The sequence below is a fragment of the Eublepharis macularius genome, chromosome 11 (genome assembly GCF_028583425.1).
Source record: "Eublepharis macularius isolate TG4126 chromosome 11, MPM_Emac_v1.0, whole genome shotgun sequence".
Taxonomy (NCBI): domain Eukaryota; kingdom Metazoa; phylum Chordata; class Lepidosauria; order Squamata; family Eublepharidae; genus Eublepharis; species Eublepharis macularius.
Genome location: NC_072800.1, coordinates 11,291,853 through 11,305,973, shown reverse-complemented (window position 1 = coordinate 11,305,973; position 14,121 = coordinate 11,291,853). Strand labels below are relative to the sequence as shown.

At 50.1% G+C, this 14,121-nt stretch overlaps 1 protein-coding gene across 2 annotated transcripts in view; it reads right to left on the bottom strand.

Moving 5' to 3' along the window:
• Window positions 1-13,573, bottom strand: part of COL15A1 (collagen type XV alpha 1 chain) — a 265,292-nt gene extending 251,719 nt beyond the window's left edge. For both annotated transcript variants that reach the window (XM_054990908.1, XM_054990909.1), the window contains exons 1-2: window positions 13,281-13,573; window positions 13,095-13,177 (exon numbers count right to left, since the gene is read on the bottom strand). In XM_054990908.1, the coding sequence (XP_054846883.1) occupies window positions 13,095-13,177; window positions 13,281-13,291 (94 nt within the window). In that variant the 5' untranslated portion in view covers window positions 13,292-13,573. The remainder of the gene's footprint in view (window positions 1-13,094; window positions 13,178-13,280) is intronic.
• Window positions 13,574-14,121: the final 548 nt, after the last annotated feature.

Below are 14,121 nucleotides of genomic sequence, written 5' to 3'. Positions count from 1 at the left end.
GGAACCTCTTGAAAATGGTCACATGGCTGGTGGCCCCACCCCCTGATCTCCAGACAGAGGGGAGTTGAGATTGCCCTCCGTGCCGGTGTTCAATCTCAACTCCCCTCTGTCTGGAGGTCAGGGGGCAGGGCCACCAGCCATGTGACCATTTTCTCTGAGGGCAACCCACTGAGTTCCACCACCTCTTCCCCCCCCCAAAAAGCCCTGGGTAGACGTAAACCATCAGTGATGTCACAAAGGCTGTGCCTCACAGAGGTGCTAAGCACCAAGCCAGGGGGTAGGGTTGCCAGCTCCAAGTTGGGAAATTCCTGGAAATTTAGGAGGTGAAGCCTGGAAAAAACAGGTTTGGGAAGGGAAAGGTCTTCAGTCTGGTATAATTCCATAGAGTCCACCCTTCGAGGTAGCCATTTTCTCCAGAGGAACTGATCTCTGTGGCCTGGAGATCAGTGGTAATTCCAGGAGACCTCCAGCCACCACCTGGAGCCTGGCAAGGGATACTCAAGGAGGAGAGCGGAGTAGGCCACAGACCGGGAAGCAGGATTGGGAGGAAAAGGCAAGCCGGCACCCAGGAAGTAGGCAGGAAAGAGCACGGAAGAATTTAGGGAGAGGACAGGTAGGCTAAAGAAGTGGAGAGGGACAGGGATGTAAAGGGAAGCTGCCTCATACTGAACAGCTTCAGCCCCTCCCAGCTCTTGCTGCACCTCAGAGCCAAGGGGCCCCAGTGCTGCTGCAGGCCAGGTCTACTCTGCCACTTCATGGCGACAACTGCAGTGAGTGCGGGTTCAACCCCACTGGGCAGAGCTCGCTCCTGGCTGCCAACAGTCTTCCAAGAGCAGCTTGCCTCTGGGAAGGGCTCTTTCTGCCACAGGACAGAACCCTGAGATTCAGCCCAATGGGCAGAAAACACCTCAGTCGAGGACCAACTCCATCTGGTTTAACAATAATCCACTTTCCATCAAACGACTCTTTGTAACAAGGTATTACATGCTTCCACAGGGCTTTTTTCTGGGAAAAGAGGTGGTGGAACTCAGTGGGTTGCCAGCACAGGGGGGCAACTCCTGGCGGGAAGTGGTGCCCCTGGTACCACATGTGCACATGGAGAGTGCGTACATGCTTCCAGGACTGCACAATGATGTCACTTTGGGTCAGCTGGAACGGGGGGGGGGGGGTTAAAAGTTTAAATCACCCTCAGTGAAAATGGTCCCATGGCCGGTGGCCCCACCCCCTGATCTCCAGACAGAGGGGAGTTTAGATCGCCCTCTGCCGGCATGGAGGGCGATCTAAACTCCCCTCAGTCAGGAGATCAGGGGGCGGAGCCACCGGCCATGTGACCATTTTCAAGAGGTGCCAGAACTCCGTTCCACCGCGTTCCTGCTGAAAAAAAGCCCTGCTGTCAAGTCACTTCTGACGTTACAGCCGTATGCATTAACAACCTCCAAATTGTCCTATCATTGACAGCCTTGCTCATGTCCTGCAAACTGAAGGCTGTGGCTTACTTTATCAACAACAATAACAACAACATACAATTTATATACTGCCCTTCAGGACAACTTAGCGCCCACTCAGAGCGGTTTACAGAGTGTGCTGTTATTATCCTCATGACAATCACCCTGTGAGGTGGGTGGAGCTGAGAGAGTTCTGAGAGAGCTGTGACTGACCAACGGTCACCCAGCTGGCTTCAAGCAGAGGAGCTGGGAATCAAACTCAGCTCTCCAGATTAGAGTCCCGCCGTTCTTAACCACTGCTCCAAACTGGCTCTCAAGTCAACCCATCTCACATTGCGTTTTCCTTTTTTCCTACTGCTTTCAACTTTTCGTAGTACGATCGTCTTCTCCAATGAGTATTGTCTCCTCATGATGTGACCAAGTATGACGGCTTCAGTTTAGTCAGTTTAGTCAATACATTCCCTCAGGGCTTTTTTTCAGCTGGAACGTGGTGGAATGGAGTTCCGGAACCTCTTGAAAATGGTCACATGGTTGGTGGCCCTGCCCCCTGATCTCCAGACAGAGGGGAGATTGCCCTCCGCACCACCAAGTGGTGCGGAGGGCAATCTAAACTCCCCTCTGCCTGGAGATCAGGGGGCGGGGCCACCAACCATGTGACCATTTTCTCTGAGAGCAACCCACTGAGTTCCACCACCTCTTTTCCCAGAAAAATCCCTGCATTCCCTTATAAAACACTTAAAAGCTATTATCTATAACCTTCACTACAACCCTGTCAGGCAGGCCAATATTATTGTGGGGCACAAAGATCACAGATCCTTCCCATGTTACTCACTGCCTTGCAGTCCCAACCTTAGGAAAGTTGATTCCTCAGACTGTGGCTCTTGTGTGGACCTAACAGTCACGTGGGCTATGGAAGGGCTGCGTTGAGGAAGGAGAAGGTGGCCCCTCCCCCTGTTCTGCAGGCACCAACTGCACTGATGCAAGAAGAGACAGGAGGAGGGCGTCGTGCTTTCCCCGGACTCCAGAAATCAACTTTCCCAGGGCAAGGAGGGGCTGCTGGGAGAAGGAATCATGGGAAAGATTCATCGGTGCTTCTGGTGGTAGATCTCAGGATCCAACCCAATTACTTTTTTGCACTTTTTTAAAAAAAAGATTGCTGATCTAGCACAATAGTAAAAAGTCCAGTAGCACCTTTAAGACTACTTTATTGAGGCATAAGCCATGGCGCAGAGTGGTAAGCCGCAGTACTGCATTCCAAGCTCTGCCCAAAAACTGAGTTCGATCCTGGCAGAAGCCGGGTTCATTCAGGTAGCCGGCTCAAGGTTGACTCAGCCTTCCATCCTTCTGAGGTCGGTAAAATGAGTACCCAGTTTCCTGGGGGTAAAGTGTAGATGACTGGGGAAGGCAATGGCAAACCACCCCGTAAAAAGTCTGCCAAGAAAATGTCGTGATGCGACGTCCCCCCATGGGTCAGTAATGACTCGGTGCTTGCACAGGGGACTACCTTTACCTTTACCTTTAAGCTTTCAAGAACCACAGCTCTCTTCATCAGATGCATCTGATGATGCATTCTGACGAAGAGAGCTGTGGTTCTCGAAAGCTGATGATACATCTGACAAAGAGCTGTGGCTCTCGAAAGCTGACAATGCATCTGACGAAGAGAGCTGTGGCTCTCGAAAGCTGACAATGCATCTGACAAAGAGAGCTATGGCTCTCGAAAGCTTATGCCTCAATAAAGTTGGTTAGTCTTAAAGGTGCTACTGGACTTTTTACTATTTCGCAACTACAGACTAACACGGCTAACTCCTCTGGATGTAGCACAAGCAGCCACGCTGCAAACCGAACCTCAGTTCTCAGTTAATCTCTGGCAAGTTGCCCACTCTCTCCACCGGGCTCCCACTTGGCAGGAAAAGGCAAAGAATACCCACCTATCTTACAGGACCGTTGTTGTCAAACCACAACAAGATAGTGAATGTGAAACACTTAGAATACTTGAATACACTGTAAGAATAGTGGTGGTGGAGAGTGCCGTCAAGTCATAGCTGATTTATGGCCACCCCTGGTGGGGTTTTCATAGCAAGAAACTATCAGAGGTGGTGTGCCATTGCTTGCCTCTGCAACCCCCGTCTTCCCTGGAGATCTCCCATCCAATTATTAACATGTCCCCCTACCCACCCAGCCTGTTAAACACTTTGGAGATGGTTGGGTGCTGGTTATTGGAGAAGTCTGTGCTGTGTGTTTTAAATATTTATTTGGTTTTATTGGTTTTAAAGTTATATGTATTTTAAATTAATATACTGATTGTAATCCGCCCTGAGCCTGCTGATGCGGGGAGGGCGGAATATAAATTGAATTGAATTAAATAAATAACCAAGGCCAACCCTGCTTAGCCTCTGAGATGTGACGAGATCACGCTCACCTGGGCTATCCAGAGCAGGGCACACTGTAAGAACACTATGCAGTTAATGATTTTAAAAATTTATTTTATGGATTGAATTTTGCTACAAGCCACTTCGAGAGGGATGTAAGAAGCAGCAGCTAATAAATGAAATCCCATGCTGCCAAGAGTGGAGAGATTCGTCAGCACAAGACCTGTTCCAAGGCTCTCACGCTGACGGAGCATACTGCCAATAGATGCCCCACAGGGGCAGGGTGCAACCAAAGCAGGGTGCAACCAAAAGCAGGGTGCAACCAAAGCAGGGTGCAACCAAAGCAGGGTGCCAAACTTTAAAGCCCTTCACAGCCCAGGAGGACCCCCCACAGCTGAAGATCAATTCTCCCTACACAAACACACATCCAGTTACACACACACACACACACACACACACACCCCAGACCAATGTCTGCAGAAGGCGTCCTCTTTCAGACAGACACCATCATCTCAAATTAATCCAGTGCTTTCTCTGGCCTTTTTCAGTTGTTGTATTTTATCACAGAAACAGAGAGAACATAACACATGCAATCCTCCAAATACACACACACACTGAGAATGGAAATACATGTATTGCTCTTTTCAGACAAAATGGTGATTAGGAGGCTCACATGTGTGGCGCATTCTTCCCATACATGCAGCCAAACATAAAAGGGCTTTGTTGCTGCACCACGGTTGCGGCATTAACTCCACCTGGAGATTCAAAAGATCTCCTTGTTCTCCGTTTTTAGAAGGCCTGTAAAGACTTTTTTCCATTCCAGGGAATGGTTTTAGAATTATTGGCATCTGGGTTATTGTTTTGGATTCGGTTTTGCTGATTTTAAAGAGGCTGTTTTGAAACTGAGTCTACGTTAAGCCACTTCAGTCCTTTAAATGTTTTAAAACAAACAACTAGGACTTCTATCGAACATCTAGACAGACTCACTGAGAAGACAAGACTGCCAGAGAAAAGCAAACAGGGAGGTAGAATCTTGAAAGACGGCATAAAAGTTTTCCTAGGAAGAAGCAAGGAAGTACATCGTAACTTCCTTGGGACAACTGGACCAAACATATTAATGGCGGAGAGGTCTAGCAATGACTACTAGCTACGTGTGCTAAATGGAGGATCCATGTTTATGTATTTACTTACTCAATTTGCCCTTTTCCAACATTGGGACCCCAAGCAGCTTACATCATTCTCCTCTCATCCATTTTATCCACACACCAACCCTGTGAAGTAGGTTAGCCTGCCACGCTTCCATGGCAGAGTGGGGATTTGAACCTGGGTTTCCCAGATCCTAATCCAACCACTGCAGCACAATGGCTGCCTGGTTAAGAGGCAGTATACCGCTCTGAATAAAAGCTACCAGGGGGAGAAAAACAGGGGAAGGCTGTTGGTTTCATGTCCTGTTTCCACAACTACGGATAGCTTTGCAGGCACCAGAATGTGGGACTAGATAAATCCAGAATCTGATATTTTTAAAAGCTAGTTCTTATTAGGGATGCTCAAGCAGCCACTGGTTCAGCTCATATCCTGTTCAGCAGAATCGATTTTTCAATGAACTGCTCATTGACCTGTTCATGGCCGTTTTGCAATTGCTTCTATGTACTCCTTCTTAACGTTGCCATACAGTTAGGGATGCCAACCTTTGGCTGGCAATACCCAAGAGCGAAGATGACTTCCAGATTTGAAACAGGAACTTATATCATGATGCTCTGGGAATTTCAAAAATCTCTATGGTTTTGTCATAGAGGATCATGATGTCACTTCCTATTCTTAAACAAGATGTGACTTCCAGGTGCTATTCTCTCCTCACCCATTTTGTTCCTCCTGCTCCACTGAGCAAGGGTGAGGGTCAGGGAACATCATTCAGAGGTCCTCCACTATTACCAGGGCCGTTTCCAGATGGCTTACCTGAAGCCGCTCCATGCCGCAATGTTGTGGATCGTGCCGGGGAAAACGCGATATTTCGCATTTTCCCCGGCACAATCCACAACATTGCGGCATGGAGCGGCTTCAGGTAAGCCATCTGGAAACGGCCCAGGTAAGCAGAAACCCTATGTACAGCATGATCAGCTTTCCAAACATGTGCAGTTTCACACAGCCCAATTGAGTTCTGCATCTCCCACTTGCTGCCCTACTGCTTCACTCGGCAAGCAATTGTTTAAATACAGTTAAATCAGATACAAATCAAATAAATCAGTCGCAAACACTGTGTTTAAAAGCAATCCTACTATCTAAGTAGCCACAATAATGGCGGCCAAATTGTTCGGGTTGGCAGCATTTTTGCACATGCATGGTTGTAAAAAATCCCAATGCGAACTTGCTTGGCAGGCATTTGAGTAGTTTGGTGCAGAATTAAAGAGACTGAGAGATCAGCTCACATCTGATCGTCACTGGGTCACTCTAAATGTTGCTTCCTTCACGGGTTTGCTCTGGAGCCAACTCCGGCTTGTGCAAATACACAACAGCTCTGGGGAATGGCTTGCATTAAAAAGGAGACCCCAAATGGACTTGGAAAGCTGCCATCAGTGGAGGGGAAGTTCCTGTCTTTCTCCCAAGCTTTTCCCCCCAATGCAAAAACAGTGCAGGGGAGGGGTCCAATTTCTGCTGCTGCACATGTGCACAATACCTCCACGTGCAGCAGCGGAACCGGGAAAACTCTCCCCTCCCCCTGCACTGCTTTTGCATGGAGGGAAAAGCCTGGGAGAAAGGCAAGAGCTTTCCCTCTCCCAGCCACAGATTTCCAAGTCCATTTGGACTCTCCTTTTTTATGCACGCCATTCCCCAGAGCTGCTGTGTGTCTGCGCGAGCCCAGGGCCGTTTCCACAATACTCATCTCCTGGAACGAGGCACAACTTCGCGAAAAAAACTTGGAAGATAGCTTCTTCTCGCGCGAGTTTTGCACGACGTTGCACAAAACTCACGCGAGAAGACGCTGTCTTCCACGTTTTTTCCACAACGTTGCGCCCCGTTCCGGAGGAAGATGAGTAGTGTGGAAATGGCCCAGGCTGGCTCCATGACGAACTCATGAACGTGAGGGAAGTAACATTTGGAGTGACCCTCAGTTAAACAAGTTAAGTTTAACCATCATACACACTTGCAACAAAATTCATAGCATCCCTAGGTTTTAATCTTCTTTTATTAACTCCTGCTCACTAACTACCCTGTGACAGCGACATAACTGAACTAATCTATTCCTATACAGGAAGATGTACCTTGCGAGTCAATTGCACCAGATCCACCCAATCCAGACTTGTAACATGTTCTAAATTTGCTTGAGCCAGTTTATCCTTTCTGTGATGCCCAACATGTAAGCAGTTAATCCTTTTACTTCCAGGGAGACTCATGCTGTTAAGACATTGCTGACAGCATGAAGGGTTGCCCTTCACAAAACACATTCTTCTGAGCCCAGCGTGTCTCGGCTCAGGCAAACTTGCAGTAACAGCCAAGCCCTCCCCAGTCCTCTCCAATAAGCCCAGAATTAGCAAACGTGTCACCTGGAAAAAATGAACAACACGAAATGCAATTTATACAAGAGTGACTAATTTCAGGCTTCAATTGGAGAAAGAAAAGTAGCCGTTATATTCTCCGTGGGTTAAAAATAGTCACTAGAATACTGGAGGCCAGATTCTGATTTTTTTAAAAAGAAGAGTTTATAGAAAAAAGCGAGCACCAGGGCTTTTTTTCAGGGGGAACGTGGGGGAACGGAGTTCCGGAACCTCTTGAAAATGGTCACATGGCTGGTGGCCCCGCCCCCTGATCTCCAGACAGAGGGGAGTTGAGACTGCCCTCCGCGCCGCTGAGCGGCGCGGAGGGCAATCTCAACCCCCCTCTGTCTGGAGATCAGGGGGCGGGGCCACCAGCCATGTGACCCACTGTGTTCCACCACCTCTTTTCCCAGAAAAAAAGCCCTGGCAAGTATGCTCTGCTTCCTGCCACTGCAGCATGAGGCAGAGTTCGGAACACTGCCGTCCTCGATAGATACAGCTTGTTCTTTCTCCCCCAAGATCACCGGCACCTGCTGATGTCTGAAGGGGACAATCTTGCTCTCTTCCCAAAGTCTTGCTCCCCCAGCTCCTTCCTGATCAACAGGCTCTGATTTTGCTCTGCTGTAGGCTGGAGAGGACAGCGGGCAGTGAGGCCAGTTGGAGAGATCACAGCGTCATCCTGTCTTGGACTCTTTGTCCAAGTTGCCTGGGTGGGACTCAAACCAGAGCTTTTTAACCGCCTTACAACCTGCCCCACAGTCAGGGCCAACCTAGGGCTGCCAGGTCCCTCAGTGGGGGAAGGGGATGCCTTGTTCCCACCCGCTGCCCCCCACCAGCACTCACCTGGCTGACGAGGGGGGAAGGTGGGGGAAGAGTCCTCCCAGGTGTGCTCCTGGTGCAGCACGACGCCCAGATTGGCCCAGTGCAAAGCGCAGGAGCACTCCCAGGGCCTGCACAATTATGTCACCCCCAGAAGTGACGTCATTGTGCTGCCCCAAGAGCGCACACATGCAAAGCGCATGCGCAAGGATGGGGAAAGGTGAGTGCCAGGTCTCCCCACTCCCAAACAGAGCCGATTCAAGGTATTTTGTCCCCCTTGTGAGGTATACTTATCCTTTCCTGGGCCTGCATCCCCTCCCCGCAAAGGGGCAAGGGAAGGCCCTGCATTGGTGGTGCTGCTCTAGGGGCTGGGCTGGGCACAGGTCCAAGGAGATGGTGCCAGTCATACGCAGCCCTGTGCCACTGATGGGCCCTTGGGGCACTTGGGCCCTTGCCTCATTGGCCTACCCCAGGCAAGTTGCTTAGCTGGCTTCGTCAGAGACTGGCCCTGAGGCCAACGGCAGTGCAGAGGGCATCACCTTGGCTGCCCTCTCCAGTCCGGTGTTTCAAGCAACACCTGACTGGGCCTCCCCACTTGGCACCCAAGACCCGAATGGGATGCCTCAGGCTCCCCTGGCTTGCGGACTTCTTCTTTGGTCTGGACCATTTGGCAAGCTGAAGAAGGATCTGGCCTGGATGGCGTTTATGCTTGCCTCTCCCAGCTCATTGGCTACCAGATCTTTCCCACCTGCAATTACACCTCTGGCACTCCTGCCACTAACTTCGTGTCTTGCCACTGCCCACACTCCCATCCTAAGCCCTGGTACCCAGGCTGTGGAGCCACCTCGGTATGGGGTGGCCGGAACTGGCCTTGAAACATTAAGCCCCCGTGTTGGATGCATCCATTAGGGTTAGGGTCGCCAGATCCCCCCGCCCTCTGGGTGGGAGGTGGGAGACCAGGCACTTACCTTGGCGGTTGTCTTCGCACACATGCACACCTCAAGCTGCACAATGATGTCACTTCCAGGAAGTGACATCATCACGCAGGGCATGAGCAGGGGACTGGCAACTCTAACTAGGGTTGTTCTCCTCACCAGAGCAGAGGGAGGTGCCACATAGCGCTGAGACCCCCTCCTTCTGCCAAATACATGAATAAAGGAGGACGTACACACTGGGTTATGCATATGCCTTACCCCTGGACCCTAGGGCTGCCAACCTCCAGATCAGGCCTGGAGACCTCCCAGAATTACAACTGATCTCCAGATACAGAGATCAGTTCCTCTGGAGGAAATGGCTGCTTTGGAGGGTGGACTGTATGGCATTATACCCCGCTGAGGTCCCTCCCTTCCCCAGACTTCCCCTTTCCTAGGCTCCACCCACAAATCTCCAGGAATTTCTCAAATGGAAATTGGCAAAGGGGAGGGCAGGATTCAGGGAGCCAACATTAGATGAATTATCTCACCACTAACAATGAGGATGGCTGTTGACTATTTGGGGAGCTGGTTCACAACATATGTGTGTGCGTGCGTGCATGCGTGTGCACATCTTTTGAGTTCTCTGTGCCTCCTGTATAAAATGTCTAGGAAGCACTGATGTAAAGATGTAGGCAGGATCTCCAAGTAAGAATCCAGCAACCCTCCACAGGCTCGCAGATCAACAAAACTCCAGTCTGGAGGCTCTGCCATCCAGTCTGGCTGCTGTCTCAGGGCTTTAAATGTAAAGTCCGGGTCTCCATCCGGCAACTCTGTTTTTAATAAACCACACCAAGGTGAATGTCATGGAGACAGCTACTCGAGGCATCAGGCTACGCAATAGCAAGATCTGCATCTTTTTACTTACAGATGCTCAGGGCTTTTTTTCAGGGGGAACGCGAGGGAACGGAGTTCCAGAACCTCTTGAAAATGGTCACATGGCTGGTAGCCCCGCCCCCTGATCTCCAGGGCAATCTACACTCCCCTCTGTCTGGAGATCAGGGGGCGGGGCCACCAGCCATGTGACCATTTTTTCTGAGGGCAACCCACTGAGTTCCACCACCTCTTTTCCCAGAAAAAAAGCCCTGCTGATGATACTGAAAATTATGTACACACGGCCTCTAAGCTGTAGCTTCCTTTACTCTTGCAAATTTCCCTGTACTCATGGCAAGGGGGGGGGGCTTTCCTTTTACTCTCTAAGTTGGACAACTGAAGACGAAGTTAGACACATATTGGAAGAAGAGGCATTTCTAGCCTTCCCTTCCACCTTTTGCACAGGTTCCTTTGTGCAATGCTGCCAATATACATAATAGCACAGACACTTGGTGAAATAAAATACAGCAAGGAGCTGATAAAATAAATGGGGCTAGAGGCTGTGGTTTCAGGCCACCAGCCGCTTTGCAGGGAAGCGGGGAGAAGCCAGTGACAGCTACCAAAACACGTTCTAAAGTTCTCTTTCCATAGCCTGTGTCAAAAGAGATTTAAGATGGACAGCAGACCACTAATCAAGTCAAGCATAAGCCTGGCCAGAGTAGGAAAATAAAGAGCCACGAGACAGAAGTCAGCCATACATTTGGCTCTCCAAACACCTTGGTGGGGAGGGGGTCCCTCGTTTTGCTCCCTTAAGGGCTGTTTTTGCCATGAGTTTGTATACATGAGACTTTAGATAAATAGAGATTTCTCGATCTTGCCTCCACTATTTCTTTTTACATTCCAATCCAGCCCGGGGACGGCTATGCCTAAACAAAAGCAATCCTAGAGTCGCAGTGAAAAAGGCAGATGATAAATTTAAGTAAATAAAAATAAACCACACAAACAGAGGCTGCACAATCCTGTCACTTTGTCATTCAAAATAGCCCACCCCATGCTGCTTTTTCACTAGTGCAGAGAAGATACGGGGACCCTGTATCTTTTCCGGGTTTTCTGAGCTGAAAAGAGGCCCAAAGGGTTTAAGGAGCCATCTCTCCACCAACACTTCTTACACTCAGCCTATGTGTGTGATGTGCCATCAAGTCGCCTCCAACCTATGGTAACCCCATGAAGGAAAGACGTCCAAAACGTCCTATCATTAACAGACTTGCTCAGATCCTGCAAACTGGAGGACGTGGCTTCTCAGCCTGGCTTGGGGTAAAAACAGAGATGGGGGAAGAATCTAGGAACTCCCCATAAGAGACTGTTTGAACCTTTGTGCCAGACAGAGTATAGCTGGAGTGGAGGTTGCCAACATCTAAGGGCCAAGCTACAAAGTGACGAATGACACTTGAACAGCAAGTGTATTTCTCCCTGTTCACTTGCCCTCCACTCAATCCACTTGCTGTTCAAGTGTCATTCGTCATGTGTAGCTTGGCCCTAAGCCCACTGAGTGATCCTGTACATGAGAACCCACTGTCCCACCTGTCAATCTTCCCTTCCCTTCCCACCCCAGTCCTCCTTTTCCACTGTTTCTTTATGGGTGGGGGTAACCACCACCTACGAAAAAGCCTGCCCTCCCCCCTGAACTGTTTTTTTTTTAAAGGCAGTGCCCATAACTCTTTCCAAGAAAGAACTATCCTGCAAAGCCCCATAAAGATGAGAATAACAGGCATGCCAGAGAACACCGGGGCAGGTTTAGCCTGGTAAAGCAGCACCCCCCCCCCCATTTGTCCGAATTGGCTAGCCTCTCACTCGCTTTCCTGAGAGTGCTGCAGCCCACAGAGAGGCAACAGTGGCACTCTGACACCTTTGCTCTGTTCAAATGCTTGGAGGCGAATTCGTACAAGTGTCTTGCTGACGACCATTGTCAGAGAGCCGGTGTGGGCCAGCCCACAGCATCTCAGATGCCCAGTGCCTCCAAATTTCTGAAAATGGGAGGTCGCCTTGAGAAAGTTACTTGGGACTGGATCCTACCAGCTTTTCTGCTGGAGAAAGAGGGAGGAGGGTGCACATTTTGACCCCTGAAAAGGATGTTCCAAAGACGACGGGGAGTGTGGATAGGCGCCCCGTGGAGATTACTGCAGTGAGTAGAGATGGGTTGTAGAAGCTGCCAGGCTCTAACACTTAAATCCTGAGATACAAGACAGGAATATTGGTGGCCTACCTCCCAAGAGTTATGGCCAGCAAGAATTAGGAGGACTGACAAAAGCCAGGAAGGGTACTGAACGCTGCCCTGACTGCAAAGACAAGGGTGCGAATCCACTGCGCCATCATGAAGTTCGCTAGGTAATCTGGAGAGAGTCTCTCTCTCTCTCTCTCTCTCTCTCTCTCTCTCTCTCTCTCTCTCTCTCTCTCTCTCTCTCTCTCTCTCTCTCTCTCTGCCTAAACTTCACAAGGTTGCCATGAAGATAAAAAGGCTTAACCTGCACAGACTTTGTGCCCTGCACATTTTAAAAACTGATTCAAGACACAGTCCAAATCACCTAGTCTGGAAGTTCATAGCATTACTTATTGGCATGAAAGCTCCCTCCGTCTTCAAGACTTGAAGCGGGAATGAACACTGCACAATCACAGCAGCAAAAGCAAACACTCCATATTAAAAAGCCCACCCCACAGCACTGTCCATGCCACCTCCCCCAAACGCCAGCTAAAGTTCTATGAAAAGCTTTCCCATCAAAGTCTGCTCGGCTTTTGAACATGCGACTGGAGCGTCCTGCATATTCCAAACAACACAGCGAAACCCGCCTTGCCTTTCTGAAGTCCCACTGGGGAATTAATGTTACAAGGCTTTGCAGCCACCAACAGCTACAGTGGAATCCTTCGAGCGCCGGAACGCATGACAGATGTGCCGATCTGAAGTTTCTGCAACTCTCAACAAGTTGTCTAGTAAACACTCTCAGCATCTCTCTCATTCTCCGACCAAAGCGCAATTCTGGCTCATGCCAAGAGGAAAAGCTAGACGAAAGAGCGAACCTCTCCTCCCTCGCCTTCCCTCCTCTTGCCCCCTAATCAAGGCATGGTGGGGAGAGAGAAGGAGGCTCTTACCTTCTATGACCTGTGCTGGTAGAACTGCAGGGAGCAATGAACCCAAAAGCAGCAGGCACAAATTCCAGGGCCGCCGGGAATGACTGGAGAAAATTGGGAAAGAGAACAAGGAAGGAACACAGAGGTGAGATGAGAAGTTTGGTGCAGGCAGGCACGTGGGGGGGGGGTGAGATTCAGGAGCCTTACCTAGGGGGCATGTTGGACCCGGCAGTCTTCAGGGAGAGGAGGAGACCCAGCTGTTTGTATGGACAGAGGAAGGGAGGCAGAGGTTGGCTTCTCCCCAGCAGCTCTGAGCCCAAGTGGAACAAAGGCGGCTCCCGCTCCCTCTCTCAGGCTGCCTCTCTGTGAGTCATTGCAAGCCTCCAAGCTGGGCTGAAACCTGACTCCGTCTAAGTTTTCCTCCCAGAGCCCACCATCTTCCAGTTCCTCAGCCCTAGCCTCCACCTCAAGGCTCCGGCCACGGGGCTCCTCCTATTCTCTGGCTGCCCTCAGCCTTCCCATCAGCTGTCAAACTCTGGGAAACTCTCTCCACCACCCCCTCTCCACCACTGAGGGCTGCATCGCCTTCAGGGTTCTCATCCAGAGGAATAAGTTTGACATCTGGCTACAAAACCTGCCTTTTGGAGAAATGGACAAGAGTTTGATGGGCTCTCTAGAGTGGAGGGGGGGACAACCCACCTCCCCTGGGAATAAGGGCCAAGCTAGAAGTGACGAATGACACTTGAATAGCAAGTGAACAGACTCACGTGTGTTCCTCCCTGTTCACTTGCACTCCACTTGCACTCTACTCGATCACGTAGTGTTCACTTGCACTGTTCACTTGCGCTTCACTTGCACTCCACTAGTGATCGAGTGGAGTGCAAGTGAAGCGCAAGTGAACAGTGCAAGTGAACACTACGTGATCGAGTAGAGTGCAAGTGAACACTACGTGATCGAGTAGAGTGCAAGTGAACACTACGTGATCGAGTGGACACGTAGTGGAACATGTAGTGGAACACGTAGTGATCGAGGGGAGTGCAAGTGGAAT